Source organism: Mirounga leonina, unplaced genomic scaffold (genome assembly GCF_011800145.1).
Source record: "Mirounga leonina isolate KUSES-001 unplaced genomic scaffold, KU_Mleo_1.0 Mir_53, whole genome shotgun sequence".
Classification (NCBI taxonomy): domain Eukaryota; kingdom Metazoa; phylum Chordata; class Mammalia; order Carnivora; family Phocidae; genus Mirounga; species Mirounga leonina.
The window spans coordinates 63,626,190-63,643,531 of NW_023270807.1; the positions used below are offsets into that span (position 1 = coordinate 63,626,190).

General features: G+C 45.5%; 1 protein-coding gene across 1 annotated transcript in view; it reads right to left on the minus strand.

Moving 5' to 3' along the window:
• The window catches only part of SCML4 (Scm polycomb group protein like 4), a 131,706-nt gene that overhangs the window by 33,547 nt on the left and 80,817 nt on the right, over window positions 1-17,342 (minus strand). Inside the window, exons 6-7 of the mRNA XM_034991740.1 lie at window positions 6,190-6,319; window positions 3,801-4,001 (exon numbers count right to left, since the gene is read on the minus strand). Of these exons, the coding sequence (XP_034847631.1) occupies window positions 3,801-4,001; window positions 6,190-6,319 (331 nt within the window). The remainder of the gene's footprint in view (window positions 1-3,800; window positions 4,002-6,189; window positions 6,320-17,342) is intronic.

Sequence of the window (17,342 nt, forward strand, 5' to 3'; positions counted from 1 at the left end):
TTCCTTCCTTCCTTCCTTCCTTCCTTCCTTCCTTCCTTCCTTCCTTCATTTATTAGTATCAGTATAGACACAATATATTTATTTTGTACTGTGGGTTATCTAATATTATGTTATTTATTTTGTTGCTCAAATTGTTCCATCTTTTGTCTCTGGGACTTTCAGTGTCCTGTGTCCCTATGACATGCCTCCATTTTTTTTTTTTAGCAACTTTTTGGTTACTGAAGCTTCAATATGTTTCAGATTCATCTTATATTTTCCCTGCCTTGCCCTAAAATCAGCTTTTTCTCCAACAGCCCCGGTTTCTTGTTACTAAAGAATGATATTTAGAAACCAGGATTTGGGCACTGGATATGCTCATTGCTACTGGGGTGTCAGTAGCTCTGGATCTTTTCAGTGGAGAGAGCTAAGAAAGATGTGCATGTATACAATCCTATTAAGATTATGTCTCTATCCTTCTGTCTATATCTATACATATATATATAGAGAGAGAGAGAGAGAGAGATGGATAGAGCTAGGTCAATCAATAGATTGATAGGTAGGTCTAGATCTAGATAGAGATATCCAAATAAACCTGAGTTCATGCTGAGGTCTCTAGCTCTAATCCAGCATCACAGAACTCAGGGTTCTTTCTACTCTTCTGGGGAGGAAGCTTTAAAAAGAACAATAATCTCTCCATAGTGATTCTAGATGAAATTTGATTTCTACAGCATTACCAGAACTTAGAAGAAACATGTTTCTTCCAGCATGTTCCTTTCTGTAATTGTCCTCACAGCTTCTCTCACCCCATGAAGCTTGCATACCAGCTCCACTGTGAGGAGCAGAAACAGGAACACAGGAACACAGGAGCAGACCCTAAAAGGATATTTTGCTCCCAGCTAGGCCTCAGCTACTCATTGTCAACACCTAGAGGGCAGCCCCGTTTTTCATGTTTTATCTCCCAAAGGCAGGCACATGGCAGGGGCTGGGACAGGGGCAATACCAGAGCTAGTTTTGATTTTAGAACTAAAACAAAACAAAATATTTTAATTAGAAATCAAAAGAATCCATTTTTGTGTGTGTATATAGCTCTTTATAGTTTGACAAGAGCATTCATATCCATCACCTCATTCAGGCCGCCTAACTCTCTGGTGAGGACAGTAGACAAGAGGTTATTACCCCATGTTACAGAGGAGGAAACTGAGAAGAGGGCACAGAGCGGTTTTTCTGGCTCATGTGGCTTCTAAGTGGCACTTACCTGTCACGTTAATACTGCGGGTGACTCTGTTCGGGAGAGCCGGCAAAGAGCTGCCCACGTGCTCACTAAGGGGTTTATCATAGCCACTCAGACACTCTGGAAATTCCCTCTTAGTGTGAGCACTGCTGTTGGCCTCCGGTATTTTAGAAGACCTAGTGTGATGGAAACTGCACCCATAGCAGTAGAGTCTGGGTCATCAGGTCTGCCCCATAGATCAGTGTGCATACACTCCCAGAGGTGCCTGGAAGGGCCACCTCCCAGAAGCAGACGTGGCATCTGTGACACCATCAGGTCTACCCCTCTGGGATAGTGTGGCTCAGGCAGAGCATGAGGGTTATGGGGTACTGTAATACTGCTCCTTTAGCCTTTTGGGTGGCCCTGGGCCCACCCATGACAGTCTGGTTCCTTTAGCCCACTCCGCCAGCACCAACGTCACCATTTTCTGTGTTGTGCCATGGGAACGTTGAGAAAGCAGTGCCCTAAGGATTAGGTTCTAAGTACAGAGTGGGGGAGTCTAACTATTTCTCCTGGAGTCCCCCACCCCGAGCTTGGTGCTAGCTTGGTGCTATCACAGCCTCGCTGAGCTTCCATATCACCATCAGTAATGTGAAAGACCACCTTGGCACTTTGCGACCTCAAGGAGGCAGCACGAGGAGTCCCCCAGTGCTACTGCATTCTCCAAGACACTAAGACCAAGGGCTCAGCTCTGGGAATCCCTCAGCCAAGGGAAAGTTGACAGCAGGGCTCTGCCCAGGCTTGTGTTGGTGCCAGGCACTGCAAAACCTGCTCCCAGTGCCAAGGCCCTGAGGCCACTGAAATGCTGAGCAAGAGAGCAGGGAAAATGGGGTTGGCTCTCCCAGCTTAGGGAGAGGGAACACAAAAAACTCAGATGGGATTTGCTCAAGAACGTGGGCACACAGTACAGGAAGAGCTTTCTCTTAGCACCATGTCAGTGTCTTGAGCCCTTCTACTCAGCAAGGAAAAGGACAAGGCCTTCAACCTCAGAGGGCAGCCCAGGTTTGAGAACCTGGCTCTCAGACAAAAATCGGGGGAAGAATGGCCAGCGGGCTCTCAGAAGGCTGACAACAAGACTCTCCTCCTGGCCTCTCTTGGTGCAGTGCTTCTTCCTCCCGTCTCTGCTTCTGCTAAAGTTTCTTAAAAGTCACCCTGGGTCAGACACACGCACCTGGACCTTGCCAAGTTCTATTTTAATCAGTTACCAGCAAGTCAGACCCAGCTTCCTGCTCAGAGGGAGCTCCAGAAGGTGGGCAGAACCAATCACAGCTGGGGAAGCTGTGTTGGACAATCTCCCCACCCCAAGCCCTGCGGATTGAGGGTTAAATAAAATGCCCAGTGACATTAGAGGCCCCCCTCCTGTCCCCTCTCTTAGACAGCAGGCAGGGTCATTCATCTGCACCACCCCCATTGCTGGGGAATCTTCCCCCTATTCCCTGGTAATATGGAGGCCATGCCCTTGATACTGGGCCAAAGAAGACACCAGTCTGTCCCCTTGGAATTAAGACATCTTGCAAAGACCTGGTGCTCCAGGGCTTAAGGGCAGGTGGTGACAACAATTGTGTAGAGAGCCTCGGGGAGGGTGGAAAGAACCTCTGCAGGCAAACATATGAAGGGGGCAGAGCTCCCAACTCTGCCTCTCACTTGGGGTGATGCTGCCACTCCCACTGGAAGCTGCTGGGGCAGGGCTGAAACTGGAGGACGGTGACAACGGGAGAAGGGACTGACCCCGAAGCATCTTTTAAAAAAGACGACAACCCAGCCCTTGAGAGGTCCTTGGGACCATGAACTTCCCCACTGCTCATGGTGCCATGAAGAAAGAATGAGGCAGAGTACAGGAGAATAGATAGTGACAAGGGATGATATTTTAGACAGAGTGGTCAGAATAAGGCTCTTGGATAAGGCGCCATTTGAGTAGAAACCTGAAGAAAGTCGAGGAGCAAGTCACACTTGGATAGCTGGGGTAAGAGCATTCCAGACAGAAGAGCAGGTACAAAGACCCTGAGGCAGGGTGTGGTTCGGAGGGAACAGCAAGGAGGTCACCATAGCTGCAGCAGAGTGGAGACTCAAGAGGAGTGACCAGGAGATCAAAGAGATAGCTGGAGCCAGGTCACTTAGGGCCTCTGGGTCCTCCTAAGGACATGGGCTTTCTCTTGGAGTGACATGAGAACCACTGAGGGTGTAGCGCAGAGGAGGGGCATGATCTGACTTCGACTTTTAAAGAACCAGAGTGGTTGCTGTGAGTGGTGAAATGTGGCTGGATTCTGGATATATTTTAAAGTTAGAGCAATAGGATTTACTGATGAGCTGGAAGTGGGGGGTAGTGAAAGAGGATTCAGATGTTCTGTCTTCTTGTCCGGGTCCGGAAGCCTTTTCTCCTCAAGCCCAGAGAAAGGCCTCCAGCACACAGGCTCATTTAAGGCCCCTGGAGATCAGCAGATGGAAGACAGACTCTGGCTACAACCACAGTCCCGCCAAGCCTGATTATGGCTTTTTTCTTCTTCAGAGAGACACCCATGCCCTCCTCATACAACCTGCCCCAGGGCCTTACCTGACACCATCTCGCCACCATAGCCCTGTTTGACCAGGGAGAAGACCAGCTTCTGCTGGTGGGCACAGTCGATGCACGCTTGTACAGCTTGCTGCAAGACCGCCGATGGCCTCTCAGGCCCAAAGCGCTCGGGGAGCTGCTGCAGCTTCCTCCTCTCCAGGTACGGCCCTGTGTTGGCTTGCTTGTTGACGTACAGGCAGACTGTGGAAACAAAGATCCACAAAGCCCTCAGCATCGGTCACATCAGACCAGCGGGCTGTTCCTGTGTGTGCGGGATGGGGAGGCTCAGCCATGCCCGCTTGGCCCTCACCTTGAGAAAGCTGAAACAAACAAAGGTGGGACTGATTCCTCCCAACTTGAAAAGTACAAGAGGCAAAAGAGCCCATCACTCCCAACTTCCAGGGCTCGCTCTCAAGAGAACCCTTGGTTGGAAACAGATAGACAGGTGGGTCCCCTCAGATGTAGTCAAATCGGAATTGCAGACAATTATGGAGGTCCGTGTGGACCATGTGTATAAATGTATTTCCATACTGGGCATGTACACATACAAAATCTTCCCTCCTCCTCCTCCAAAGGAGCTGTTAAGCTACACATAATGTTTGCCAATTTTTTTTTGTTAATTTTCAGTGAATAAAAAAATTAAGATGATGCTGATTACACCAAACACTACCTACTCAATGAATTTCTAAAGAGAGTGTCATTTATAATCTCAGAGATATTAAGTACTCAGCTGCCCATTTAGGTGAGCCTAACCAATGGTCCTCACACTTTTAAAGTCACACACCCCATCGGTGTAGTTGAGCACATGTCCCAAAATGTGTTTATTTATTTATATACATAAATATATACATTATTGACTGTTTTAATATATTGCATGCATTTTAAAACATAACCAAGAAATAGGAAATTTTAAAGGATGAGACAAAAATAAATATTAATGGTAGGTGTCACATTTTCTTCCCTATGGCAACGACTCCTCATCTATCCCCCCCATCCCAGGTTATGAGGATCTTACCTTGGGGGTCACTAGGGCAAAGGAGCGTTCAAAAGGGACTTGAAGAAGAGACCAGTAGGATATGGGAAGGATTAAACAGTAACAACAAAGGTGAAGAAAGTTAGTTTTTATTGAGCCCCTACTCTATTCCAGGCACTTCCTGTATTTTCTCTTGTTTGACTCTCAAGACAAGCCTGGGAGTGGGATATGATTACTTCCTTCACTAATGAAGAAACTAATGAAGAAATGAGGCTTAACAGTTGGATGGCTGCTCTAAAGTCTAAAGGGTAATTAGGGGTGCAACAGGGATTTGGACTCAAGTCTTTCTGCTGTCAGAGTCTGTGCTCTTTCCACTCCACCAGGCTGCCTTCTCTTGTACTCATCCCAGATGATTAAGGAAATCTAATCAGTAAGAGACCTTCATGCCGGGCACTGTGCTAGGTAGGCTCTACAGATTCGCGGGGTCCCTGGCTTCACAGAGCTTGGGGCCCCACTGGGAAGGCGGAGCTACTCAGAGCACTAGAGGAAGCCAGGTCGGACTGTCACTTCAAGTCACACTGGGGAGGTGCTAGGAGGGCCGATCCTGAGGACCCTGGCAGGGAAGTCAGGGAAGGCCTTCTGGAGCAAAGTATGCCTGAACTGAGATGCAAGGGACGAGAAGGGTGACCAGAGAGGAGATCATTCCAGATAGAGGGACGGCAATATGTTGAAATGCTATGGGGGGCTCTAGGGACTGAGAAGAGAGCAATGAACTGCAGGGCTCTATTGGCCACATAAACAAGTTTGGTTTTTTCCTAAGAGCAATGGGAGGGAAAGTGAAGGGATTCAAGTGGGATGGGAGTAGGGGTGGCTTGTGAAGAGGGGGACAGTGTATGTGTGTGTGTGTGTGTGAGAGAGAGAGAGAGCAATGCCATCCTACTGCTGGTACTCTGATGATAGAAATGTTTGTTGGTGGACACCCCGTAAGAAAGACTGGACTGAATTCTACTCTGATTGGACTGGAGACACCAGGTGGGATTAAGGGAGGTTAGGGTCCTTAGGAGATCTGGAAGCACAAACACAGGGTCGGAAGCTCTTCAAGGTAAGCAGGCTCACTCCTGGTGCAAAGTAAACATGGCTCTGAAAAGAAAACACTGGGCCACCAGACCATCTTTTCTAGTCCCACCCCAAGGCAACCAGGTGAACCCGAGATGCCCTGAAAACCAAGTTTCAAGTAATCCTATCTGTGAGACACTTAAGCTAATGTTCTCAGAGAATTTGGTCATCCTCCCTGCTGTCTAGCTAACAACTAAATCCTTCATTAGAGCTATCTCAGTGGCAGCTCTCCAGTTCACAGAGTAACTGCTAGATGGCAGGCTGGCCATCACAGCCTTAGAGGTCATTCAGCTGACCTACCTGTCAGAGCCTGTGGGACCGCCAAGCTGGGTATGGTGGCTGCATCCTGAGGGATGGAGCTGAGGTCGGGCTCCGGTGTGCTTCGCGGAGGTGAGAGGGCTAAAGGAGTCATAAGAACCCGAGACTTGAGCTGCAAGACAGAGCCCATTTGGTCAAGGAAAATCTGGAAATGCTCTCTACACTTGCCCCCAATTTTTCCTGGATATCAGTTAACCATTTCTCCTCTATCATGTTTCCACACCTTTCTATTATTCAGCTAAGGGGCTGAGCTTCAGATTGAAGCTCATGATCAAGATTCATGTTTGGGGTCAAATTCAGAGATCAGCTCTGCACCCCACCCTTACAGTGGAGCCACCCAGGAAATGACTGGCAGTGAGTGTGGGAATACAAGAGGTATGAACAGTTGAAGCCTATGAGCCTTCTGAGTGCAGAATGCACGGTAGGGGACAGTTCCCAGGCTTCGAATCCCTAGAATCCTATGGACAGGGCTTTTCTGACAGCTACCCAGGGACCAATTCCGAAGCCCTCCTTAATCTCTGCTGAGCTTTCAGCTCACAAAGATCACTGGATCCTGCTAGAAAAGAAAGCAGAAACCATTCCTCCAAGGGGCTGCCATACTGCTCAGTGTTTATTTCCTACAGCAGAAACTGTCAAGGGTAGCCCGAGTGTGGACATGAGTGTATTCTCTGGTGGTGAGAAGCAGCTGCCTTGAAGGACTCATTTGAAATCACAGATGAGGAGCTGAAATTTGCTGTTATGGAATAAGATGGGGATGACTGGTTGGTTGATTGTGTCAATGCCAAGAAGTCACTCTCCATACCAATGTTTGACAGAAAATTGTCTAATCCTTGTTCTCCACCAAAAAATAATGAATAGTTCAGTCACTTCATCTCTTCACCACTGACCTGTGTCTGTTCTCTACTCCAGACCGATTAAATCATTCTTTGGGAGTGGGACCAAGGCATCAGGAGTTTTAAAAGGTACTCAGATGATTCTAATACGTAGTTAAGGTTGAGGCCACTGCTCCACTGCTTTTCAAATTTAAGGTGCAATCAGTCACCTGGGGGCCCTATTAAAATATAGATTCTGATTCAGGAATTCTGGGGTGGGGCCTGAGATTCTGCATTTCTGACAAGCTTCTAGGCAGTGCTGATGCTGCTAGTCCATGAACCACACTTTGAGTAGCAAGGGTGTGTATTCTGTTGTTAATATATATGCAGACCCCACCCCCCTATATTGAATCATCAGTATAGAGTTGATATTTAAGGCCATGATAATGGGTGAGTTCATCAGAGAATAACAGAAGGAGTATAGATGGAGAAGAGAAAAATCAAGCACTGAGCCCTGCAAGACTCCAACATGAAGAGTTGGAGAGATGAGGAGGAACCAGCAAAAGAAACCAGGAAGGACATCCAGTGGGGTAGAAAGAAAACTGGGAGAGTGTGGTCTTTTGGAAGCCAAACAGAGAAAGTGTTTCATGAAGGAGAGAGTGGTCAGCCATGTCAAAACCTCTGATCAAGGAAGACTAGAAGTGGTCTTTAGATGTAGCAACTTCTCAGCAAGAGAGGTGGTAGTGCAAAGGGTGGGATGAGAACCTGATTGGAATTAGCTCAAGAAATAACGGGAAGGGAAGCATTGGGATCAGGAGTTAAAGTCAAGTCTTTCAAGGGGGTTGTCTGAAAGGGGAGCCAAAAATTAGCCATAGCAAGGAAGAAAAGTCAGATCAAGTAATTTTTGCCCCACAATGAGATATCACCTCACACCCATTAGGATAGCTACTATCAAAAACAAATAGGGGGGCGCCTGGGTGGCTCAGTTGGTTAAGTGACTGCCTTCGGCTCAGGTCATGATCCTGGAGTCCCGGGATCGAGTCCCCCATCGGGCTCCCTGCTCAGCAGGGAGTCTGCTTCTCCCTCTCCCGCTCCCCCCTCTTGTGCTCTTTCTCTCTCTCACTCTCTCTCTCAAATAAATAAATAAAATCTTTAAAAAAAAAAAAAAAAAAACCAAATAGGGCGCCTGGGTGGCTCAGATGGTTAAGCGTCTGCCTTCGGCTCAGGTCATGATCCCAGGGTCCTGGGATCGAGTCCCGCATCGGGCTCCCTACTCCGCGGGAAGCCTGCTTCTCCCTCTGCCTCTCTCTCTCTCTCTCTCTGTCTCTCTGTCTCTCATGAATAAATAAATAAATAAAATCTTTAAAAAAATAATAATAATAAGTGTTGGCGAGGATGTGGAGAAATCAGAACCCTTGTGCACTGTTGGCAGGAATGTAAAAAGGTGCAGTATAGCAGTTCCTAAGAAATTTAAAATAGAATTACCCAGCAATTCCACTTCTGGGTCTACATCCAAAAGAATTGAAAGCAGAATCTCCAAGAGGTGTTTGTACAGCCCTGCCCATAGCAGCACTAGTCACAGTTGGCCACAAGACCGCGGCTACCAATGTCCACTGACGGGTGGGTGGGTAGACGTAAGGTGGTATATACATGAAGGAATATTACTCAGCCTTAAAGAGGAAGGGAATTCTGGCACATGCTACAACATGGAGGAGCCTGGAACATATTTGCTAAGTGAAATAAGCCAGTCACAAAAAGACATATATTGCATGATTCCACTAATTTAAGGTACCTAGAAGAGTCAAGTTCATTGAAACAGAAAGTAGAATAGTGTTTTCCAGGGAGGGAATGGGGAGTTGGGGACAGAGTTTCTGTTTTGCAAGGTGAAGTTCTGGAGGTCTGATGCACAACAATGTGAATATACTTAGTACTGAGCCATACACTTAGAAATGGGTATGATGGTACATTTTATGCCACGTGTCCTTTACCACAATTAAAACATTAAAAAAATCTTTTAGTATATATATATATATGTTTTGTTTTTTGTTTTTGTTTTTTTTTTTGAGATGGGAGAGACATGCTTGAATGTTGATGGAAATAATCCAGCTGAGAGGGAAAGAAGGATGATCCCGGGGAGTGCTTGGAGACCTAGTGGCATCAGGACTTTGAGTAGGTGAGGGGGTGAGATTTAGTGAATGGAGGCGGGTGGGTGGGAGGGCTGTGTCAAGGCTGCAGAAGGAAACAGGGACCTTTCATCCATTTTATTGCAAAGCAGAGTATAATGGCCTGGATTTGGCGGGGGGGGGGGGGGGGGGTATGGATGTGGAGATGGGAACTTACAAAAGGTCTCTTTTGATGGCTTCTAATTTCTCAGTGATGCTGGAAGCCTGAGTGTGAGGATGTAGGAGGGCGTGTTCATGAACTGGGAGGCGGGACAAGTGGGGAATAGGGTGTGGCTGCTGAGTGACGATGTGGGGAAATGAATTTAAATTCACTGAAATGAATTTAAAGTGAGATCAGTCAAAAGTGAGCACCCGGGTTGCACAGGGCTGTATGGGTGCAGATTCTGGGGCTCTGGCAAGAGACCAAATGTTAGTCAGAAGCTACAGTTAACAGAGATTTCATCTTATTCTGTGTTTAGCATTTGAAAAATTAAAGGGCGCACCATGTAGCTATGCTCTGCTAAATACTATAAAAATAATCTCAAAGAAACCTCAGTGGTGGGAAGGAGGGGACAAGAAAGCTGCTGTGACTCAGTCACCATGACTTTGGCATGGTTCCCTCACCCACCAAGTGTGACAAGAGCTATAGTTACCCTGCCTGTCCTCCCAGGTTGCGCTGGTCCCTCTGACAGTCCTTCTAGGAATGATATGCTGCCCTGCATGGCTTGCAGTGAAGAAGCTGGTAGTGGCAGTCCCCAAGGACTGTGGGCAGCAGGCTCTAGAAGGCCTTGGCTAAGTCCTCCATTACAGGCTTAAAGCCCTCCAACCAACATGCAGATAATGATGTTGGTGGGGCAAAAGCAAGATTTGGCAAGTCATCATTTTTCCCTCTGTGGTCTTTAAGTGAATCACACAAAGATCCTCGCAACCCTTCCCTAGAAGGATGGTGATGTGACAGCAGTGATGATGGTGAGGATAGGGATGGCAGCTAAGACTTAGATTGCCGGTCACTGTCTCCTGTTCATATAAGCATAGTAACAACCCAAACATCTAATGCTTGCTCACTATTTTAATATTTATTAGAAAAGGATCTGTTCGTTGAACCCACCTCCAAGGAAGTAATACAATTAATACAATTATAGTTGGCTGTTACCTCTGCCCATCATTTCTGCTCAGATAAAGCAATTGAAGGAATTAGAATAAGTCAGCTGGTTGCAGGGCAAAACTTCGGCATTCATCCAACCCCTAAAACAACCGCTGGGACTTTTGAACAAAGAAGAAATCTCATGCAACTGTGGGTGGTATATGACTTTTTAAAAATTCTTCTTAGTAAGAGAAGAGATCATCAGTAGGCATACCTTTGACCTAGCATGCTGAAATTTTCATCTCATTGCCTAATATAAAGGAAAAAAACCTGGCCTAGGAAAGGGAGTCACATATGTTTTAGAGGGCTCCTAAAATAGAAATGAGCCCAGTGGCTAGGAATGTCCTATGGTGTGATGCGGGGTCCCTCTGTCAGGGCCTCTCCTACATGTGGAATTGCGGGGCTCCCGGTATCCCCCAACATACAGGGATGCTATTCTCTGGCAGGACATTTGTCTTTGCCATTGCTGTTTTTTTTTTTTTGCATTTTGTTTTTTAAATGGACAAAATAAAACAAAACAAAATTGCTGGGGTTTTTCAAATTGCTTTTTTGTTGTGTTTTGATTTTTAAATGGACAAAATAAAATAGAACACTCCTATCTTGGGGCGCCTGGGTGGCTCAGTCATTAAGCATCTGCCTTCGGCTCAGGTCATGATCCCAGGGTCCTGGGATCGAGCCCCGCATCGGGCTCCCTGCTCGGCGGGAAACCTGCTTCTCTCTCTCCCACTCCCCCTGCTTGTGTTCCCTCTCTCACTGTCTCTCTCTCTCTCTGTCAAATAAATAAAATCTTAAAAAAAAAAAAAAAAGAACACTCCTATCTTGGTTTCTAATACCATTCTTCAATAAAAGGAACAAGGGCTCCTTGGAGAAATGGCTGATTCAAGGACAAGGGCAGGAAATATACAAGATGAGCCTGGGGCGTCTTGTCCCAGAAAGTAAGAGAGTACTAAACACACACACACACACACACAATGATGAGGGTAGGTCATAGGAACACAGGAGTCAACTGAAAGAGCTTCCAATGTCCAAATCTGGAGCAATATGAGCAACAAATAATGAGTAATAGATTATGATTCAAAGTATACAATAAATATCCATGACTCCATACTGACATAAATGAATGATTGACTAAATAAATACATGGAGGAGAACAGACAAAACTCTTAGGCATAAATATTCCAAATAGTTTATTGTGGAGCTTAATTTCCCACTCCTTAAGTGTGAGCTCCACATAGTGACTTCCTTCCAAAAGGACAGGATGGAAATGTGGGGAAAGTAACTTTGCAGTGGAGAAACCCATCAAACACCACTTCAGGCAGGTGATCAAGGTCACCATCCACAGTGATAAGCCACGTTGATAGTATGCACCCTTGACATGGCATGATGGAAATGATACCTTACCTCTGAAATCTTCTTCCCCAAAACCCATAACCCCAGTCTAATCATTAGAAAAACATCAGACAAACCCACGTTATAAACATTTTACCAAACACTTGACCCATACTCCTCAAAACTGCCAATGTCATCAAAAACAAGGGAACTCAGAAACTTTCACAGCCCAGAGGAGCCTAAGGAGACGAGATGACTAAATGTTAATATTCTGGCTGGATCCTGGAACAGAATAGGGAAAAACTAATGAATCTGAATAAAATATGGACATGATTAAATAATGATGTGTTATTATTGGTTCACTAATTGAGACAGATGTGTCCTAGTAATATAAAATGTTAACGATAGAAGAAAGTAGGTATGGGGTATATGAGAATTCTGTTTTACTTTTGCAACTCTCCTGTAAATCTAAACCTATTCTAAAATATAGTTTATTTTTAAAGTATTAAAAACAGGGTCTGGCAGGGGCGCCTGGGTGGCTCAGTCATTAAGCATCTGCCTTCTGCTCAGGTCGTGATCCCAGGGTGCTGGGATCGAGCCCTGCATTGGGCTCCCTGCTCAGCGGGAAGCCTGCTTCTCCCTCTCCCACTCCCCCTGCTTGTGTTCCCTCTCTCCCTGTGTCTCTCTCTGTCAAAAAATAAATAAAATCTTAAAAAAAAAAAAAAAACAGGATCTGGCAGAATAAACTGGGTAAAATGGAAAGGAAGAAGGGAGACAAAGCTTCTTTCTTGGAAGCGTAAGACTAGAGAGAGATTAGGTGCCCGGGACACCATGCTCTGACATATACTGGTGCTAATCCTTGGCCTTCAAAGCCAACAGCCTTGCACAGATGCTGGCAAAGTTGGCACCTTCACCTGAAATTCAAAACCTCAATCAAAAGGGTGTGGTGACTCCTCATCCAGGGTGTGGTCGCTAGCAGCTGCCCAAGAGGCTGTGCTTTGCTGGAGTAGAGTATCATGGTGGGTGAAGCAAAAGAGTAGATGGTCGGCCCCTGCCAGCTGGCCTCTCCACCAAAGGGGGCTGGAGAATGTGGAAGAAGCTCATCTTTCTTTTCCACTGACAGATCCAAAATAAGGGCCTGGAGAGTTTCTTGCTCCAGCTGTCTTTCTGGGAAGACCTTCTCTAAGACATTTGCTAGAGAACCCACTGGAAAGAGTTGGGGAAGGGGAGGGTCTCTTCGCAAACTGAGATGTGTGGCCAGGGGCCGCTAATGGAGAAGGGGTTAGCTGATGTAAAAATTGAAGTATTTTTCTAGAAATATGCCAGTGTGGCAGAAACAAGTACTAACTAAACAATGTTTCACACATTGATAGCAAGAGGTTGATAATCTGAGGACAGAGAATGTGGTTGAGGGAGTATGATGTGTAAAGACCGCCTGCACATCAGCAGAGATGAAGCAACAAAGCAAAATTTAAGAATAAGTTCGGGATGGCAGTGGGCACATACATTGGAACACTAGCGTTTGGATCTGGGCTCAAAGTCCAGCTCAGACACTCAGCATGAAGAGCTCTTATTACTTAGGATTTTGGAGCCTGTCTTTCCTTACCTGTGTGAGGATAATAATATCCCCTCACAGAGATGTGGCAAGATTTAAATGTAAACATTTAGCATAGGGCTAGTGCAAAGTGAGGACTCAGTAAATGTTTATTACTATTGCTGATAGAATCGGGGAGGGCATGACGAGAAGGAGAGAAGCCATATTTCCTCCCCCGGGAGATGGACACTGAGAACTGGTATGATTTCAGTCATCAGCTACACATCACTGATGCCCGGCAGGGCAGTGGCTGGAACACAGGGCTCAGAGACAGGACTGGGGTTTGAATCCTGGGTCTGCCACCAACTCACATGGGACTCTGAGCAACTCACTCAGAGCTTCTGGGCTTCACCTTCCAAAGCCATGGGATTGGGTAGATGGTTGGTTTCTAAATTCTCTTCTAATCCATAATATGTATATACCCTGCATTAGACTACTTCTGAAAACATTAAAGCATTTGAGACAAAACCAGTGTCAGTGCCACATTTTGAATGTTGATTAGAAGAAATGTACCAGCCTAAATTTCTTTGGAATTCTATTTCTAGAAATATAGAAAAGTAGGTTCTTTGGATCAGTTGAAAACAGCCACAAATCATGGATAAAATGTAAGATTAATGAAAGTAGAGAGGAGCTGACAATATATAAAGAATTATCAGACCAGGGACACCTGGGTGGCTCAGTCAGTTAAGCGTCTGACTCTTGATTTCAGCTCAGGTCATGATCTCAGGGTCATGGGATCGAGCCCCACATCAGGTTCCATCCCCACACGGTGTCTGCTTGTCCTTCTCGCTTGGCTCCTCCCCCCTCTCTCAAACAGATAAATAAAATCCCTCTCTCAAATAAATAAACAAAATCTTTTAAAAATTATCAGGCTGAAATATAAGTGAAATCTAGGCCTTGGGAATTGGTATGGAGGTCAGGGCTCACCCAAAGGGCTATGACCTCAGGGAAGGATGAGCCAGTTGTAAACTTGTCCCACCTGCTCCCCACCCACACCTGACAATAAGGAAAGCTGCCTTAATATTGGGGTAGGGGAGTGTGCAGATCTCTGAAAAGATACTGCTACAAGCCAGATGGTAATACAATAAAAAACAGAGTGCTTAACTTTCAGTGAGTAGAAAAAAATTTAAATACTAAAAAAAAAGTCCAAAAGAAGGCAGGAGAGATGGGTAAAAGGAGCATAGAATGAGTGGGACAAATAGAATACACAAAATAAGATATATATTTAAACCTAAATTTATCAGTAATTTCTTTAAACATAAATGGACTAAATGCCTAGTTAAAAGACAAAGATTATTATATTACTGGACATTAGGGATTGAAATGTGTCCCCCAAAATGATGTTGAAGCCCTAACCCACAGGACCCATGAATGTGACCTTATTTGGAAATCGGATCTTTGCTGAAAATCAAGTTAAAATGAGGTCATTAGGATGGGCCCTAATCCAATATGACTATGTCATTATAAAAGGAGAAATTTGGACAGAGACAGACGAGTATAGAGGGAAGACGATATGAAGACACCGGAAGGACACCATCAACGAGCCAAGGCATAGACCTTGATCTTGGATTTCCAGCTTCCAGAACTGTGAGACAATAAATATCTGTTGTCTAAGCCACCCAGTTCTTTGTACTTTGTTACAGCAGCCCTAGGAACCTAATATACCGTATTTTTTTAAAAATCATGTTCATCCTCCCCTCTTTCCCCTCCCCACCTTTATTTGAGGATAGTTTTGTTCATGTCCCTGCCATAGCTTTTCTTGGGGGCACATTCCTTCTTTAGACTCATGCTCTTTCTCCACCCAAAACTCCCTCAGGGTTCTGAGGAGATGCTGTGGGGAGCAGTTAGGGAAAATTGAATACCTCACTGTGTTTAACCTCAGACTTTAGTCTAAAAACTTGCCTGTTGGAAATGCAGATCAGCTCCAACAACAAGAAGTTCATAGCCAATGACCTAATTCCATTCCTAGGAGTCAGCCTGTTTCTGGGTCCACCCATACCTTTTTCTCCCTGCACTTGGAGGAGAGATTAAACACCTAAGGGATGGAGGGGCCACTATCCTTTGGCCTTGAGGCCTGCTTTGGCAACATGTCCCTCAGTTAAAGCTGAGATGGTAGCTAAGCTTTCTTTGAACTAAAACTTCTCTAGGAAAATAAAATTACCCCAATACAATAAACTGCCTACATGGCAATGAAGACAGAGGGGATGCCTGAAGGTGGGAGGGAAATGGGCTGGCTCTCTCATGCCTTTCAGAGGTGCAAACAGGGTGGGGATAGGGTGAGGATTCTGGAGCTTTCTCCCACCATCTCTGTGCTGGGTTCAGATTCTCCTCTGGACCCAGAGAACCCCTGAGACTGGTGAAGAGCAGAGGTGGGGGGGGGGGTGCTGCTTTGCCGAGGGCAGGGAAGATTGGTTTAGTTTCCTCCTAGACAGAGGGAAGCTGAGAGAGGAGACGATGAACCCAGTACTCCAGGGTACCAGGAGAGAGAAGAAAGAAAAGGGAAAACACAAAACACCATGACGGGATAAAGTGAAATTCAGAAAAATGGATCTCCCCGTGAGAATTATTTAATGGAATGCTGTCCACTATGCCCTATGACCCCAACAATCTTTAGTAGAGACCACACATTTCAAGGAATGCTTGGTGTGATTGGGTTTCTTACAGAAACTGGCGAGGAGGCCAAGTTCTCTGCATCAGCAGGCGTGGGGTCCACGCTGTAGATGGGAGAGGAAACAGGGCGCATCCAGGTACAGGATTGTGTGCTTAGGAGTACTCAGAGCAGTGGGAGGTTGGAGCTGGCTTATACTGGGCCATGAGGGATGACTTGCAAGTTATTGGTTAAACACAGTGATTGCTGAACATTAAAGTATGTATACTTACAGAGTATTAATTTAAAATACGTTAAAAAGAAAGGTAATCGAAAAACAAACAGGGTTCTAGAGGGGAGGGGGGTGGGAGCATGGGTTAGCCTGGTGATGGGTATTGAGGAGGGCACATTCTGCATGGAGCACTGGGTGTTATGCACAAACAATGAATCATAGAACACTTCATCTAAAACTAATGATGTAATGTATGGGGATTAACATAAGAATAAAAAAAAAAAGAAAGGTAATCGATACTCAAAACTCATGACTTTCTAATTATTTTGTTACCGCGCCCCTAGAGATGTACAGAGGCAGGGGTGTGGGGCCACATATCTCTGACCAACGCCATGCTTGGGGCTGTCGTCTTGGTGTTTGAAACTGGACATGTTGGGAATATTTACGCCTTAAAAATTATTGAGTGCTACAAATTAGGGCTGAAGTTACTCTTTTGTTGACTTACAGACTTAAGAAAGTGATGGAGAAAATGTTAAAAACACAAATTAAACTTCAAAGTGTGCCTTGGTGACGGCTGTTACACCATGAATAGCACAAAAAACTGAACTACTTTCGGTTTTCACAAACTATCATCCAATTCAGTGAAGAAGTTCATCTCATTCTCAACAAACGAGCAAAATTCCAACATATACAACTTCACCGTTTACTTTTCTTTTACTTCTTAACATAATTGAAAATATCAGCTAGCATTCATGTTGGAGTCACACTCAGAATGCTGGGGGGGGCGAGGACATTGGCCAGCACACCACCGCCTCCCACCCACTACTGAGCCTCAACCTTGGCCCTTGCTCCAGCCTGGGGTTGGGGGTGGAGGGTCACAGAAAACCACAGGAGAGACAGTCCCTACCCTGAGTACTGTACCTGATTCAGCCTAAGGGCATGGCCCCTGCATTGTTTTGCTTGGGTAATGATTTTCCCCATGCAAGGAGCATGCCATGCCCATCATCAGCAAGATCAGCGCAGGAAGGCTCATTAGATAGCTATTCTTCCCTTGCATACAATATCATGCTACATTTGACGTTCATAAATATGACTCCAAGACAATACAAGATCTGGATAATCAAAGAATTGTGGAAGCCAATTCAACAGTTCTAATGAAAACACATTGTAGAAAGAGCTTTAAGCAGTGTTGGAACAAATAAAACCCTTTCTACTTAAGTTCGAACATTCTCTTAATTGAGATTTTTGTGAATTTGACTTCCTTGTAACACAATG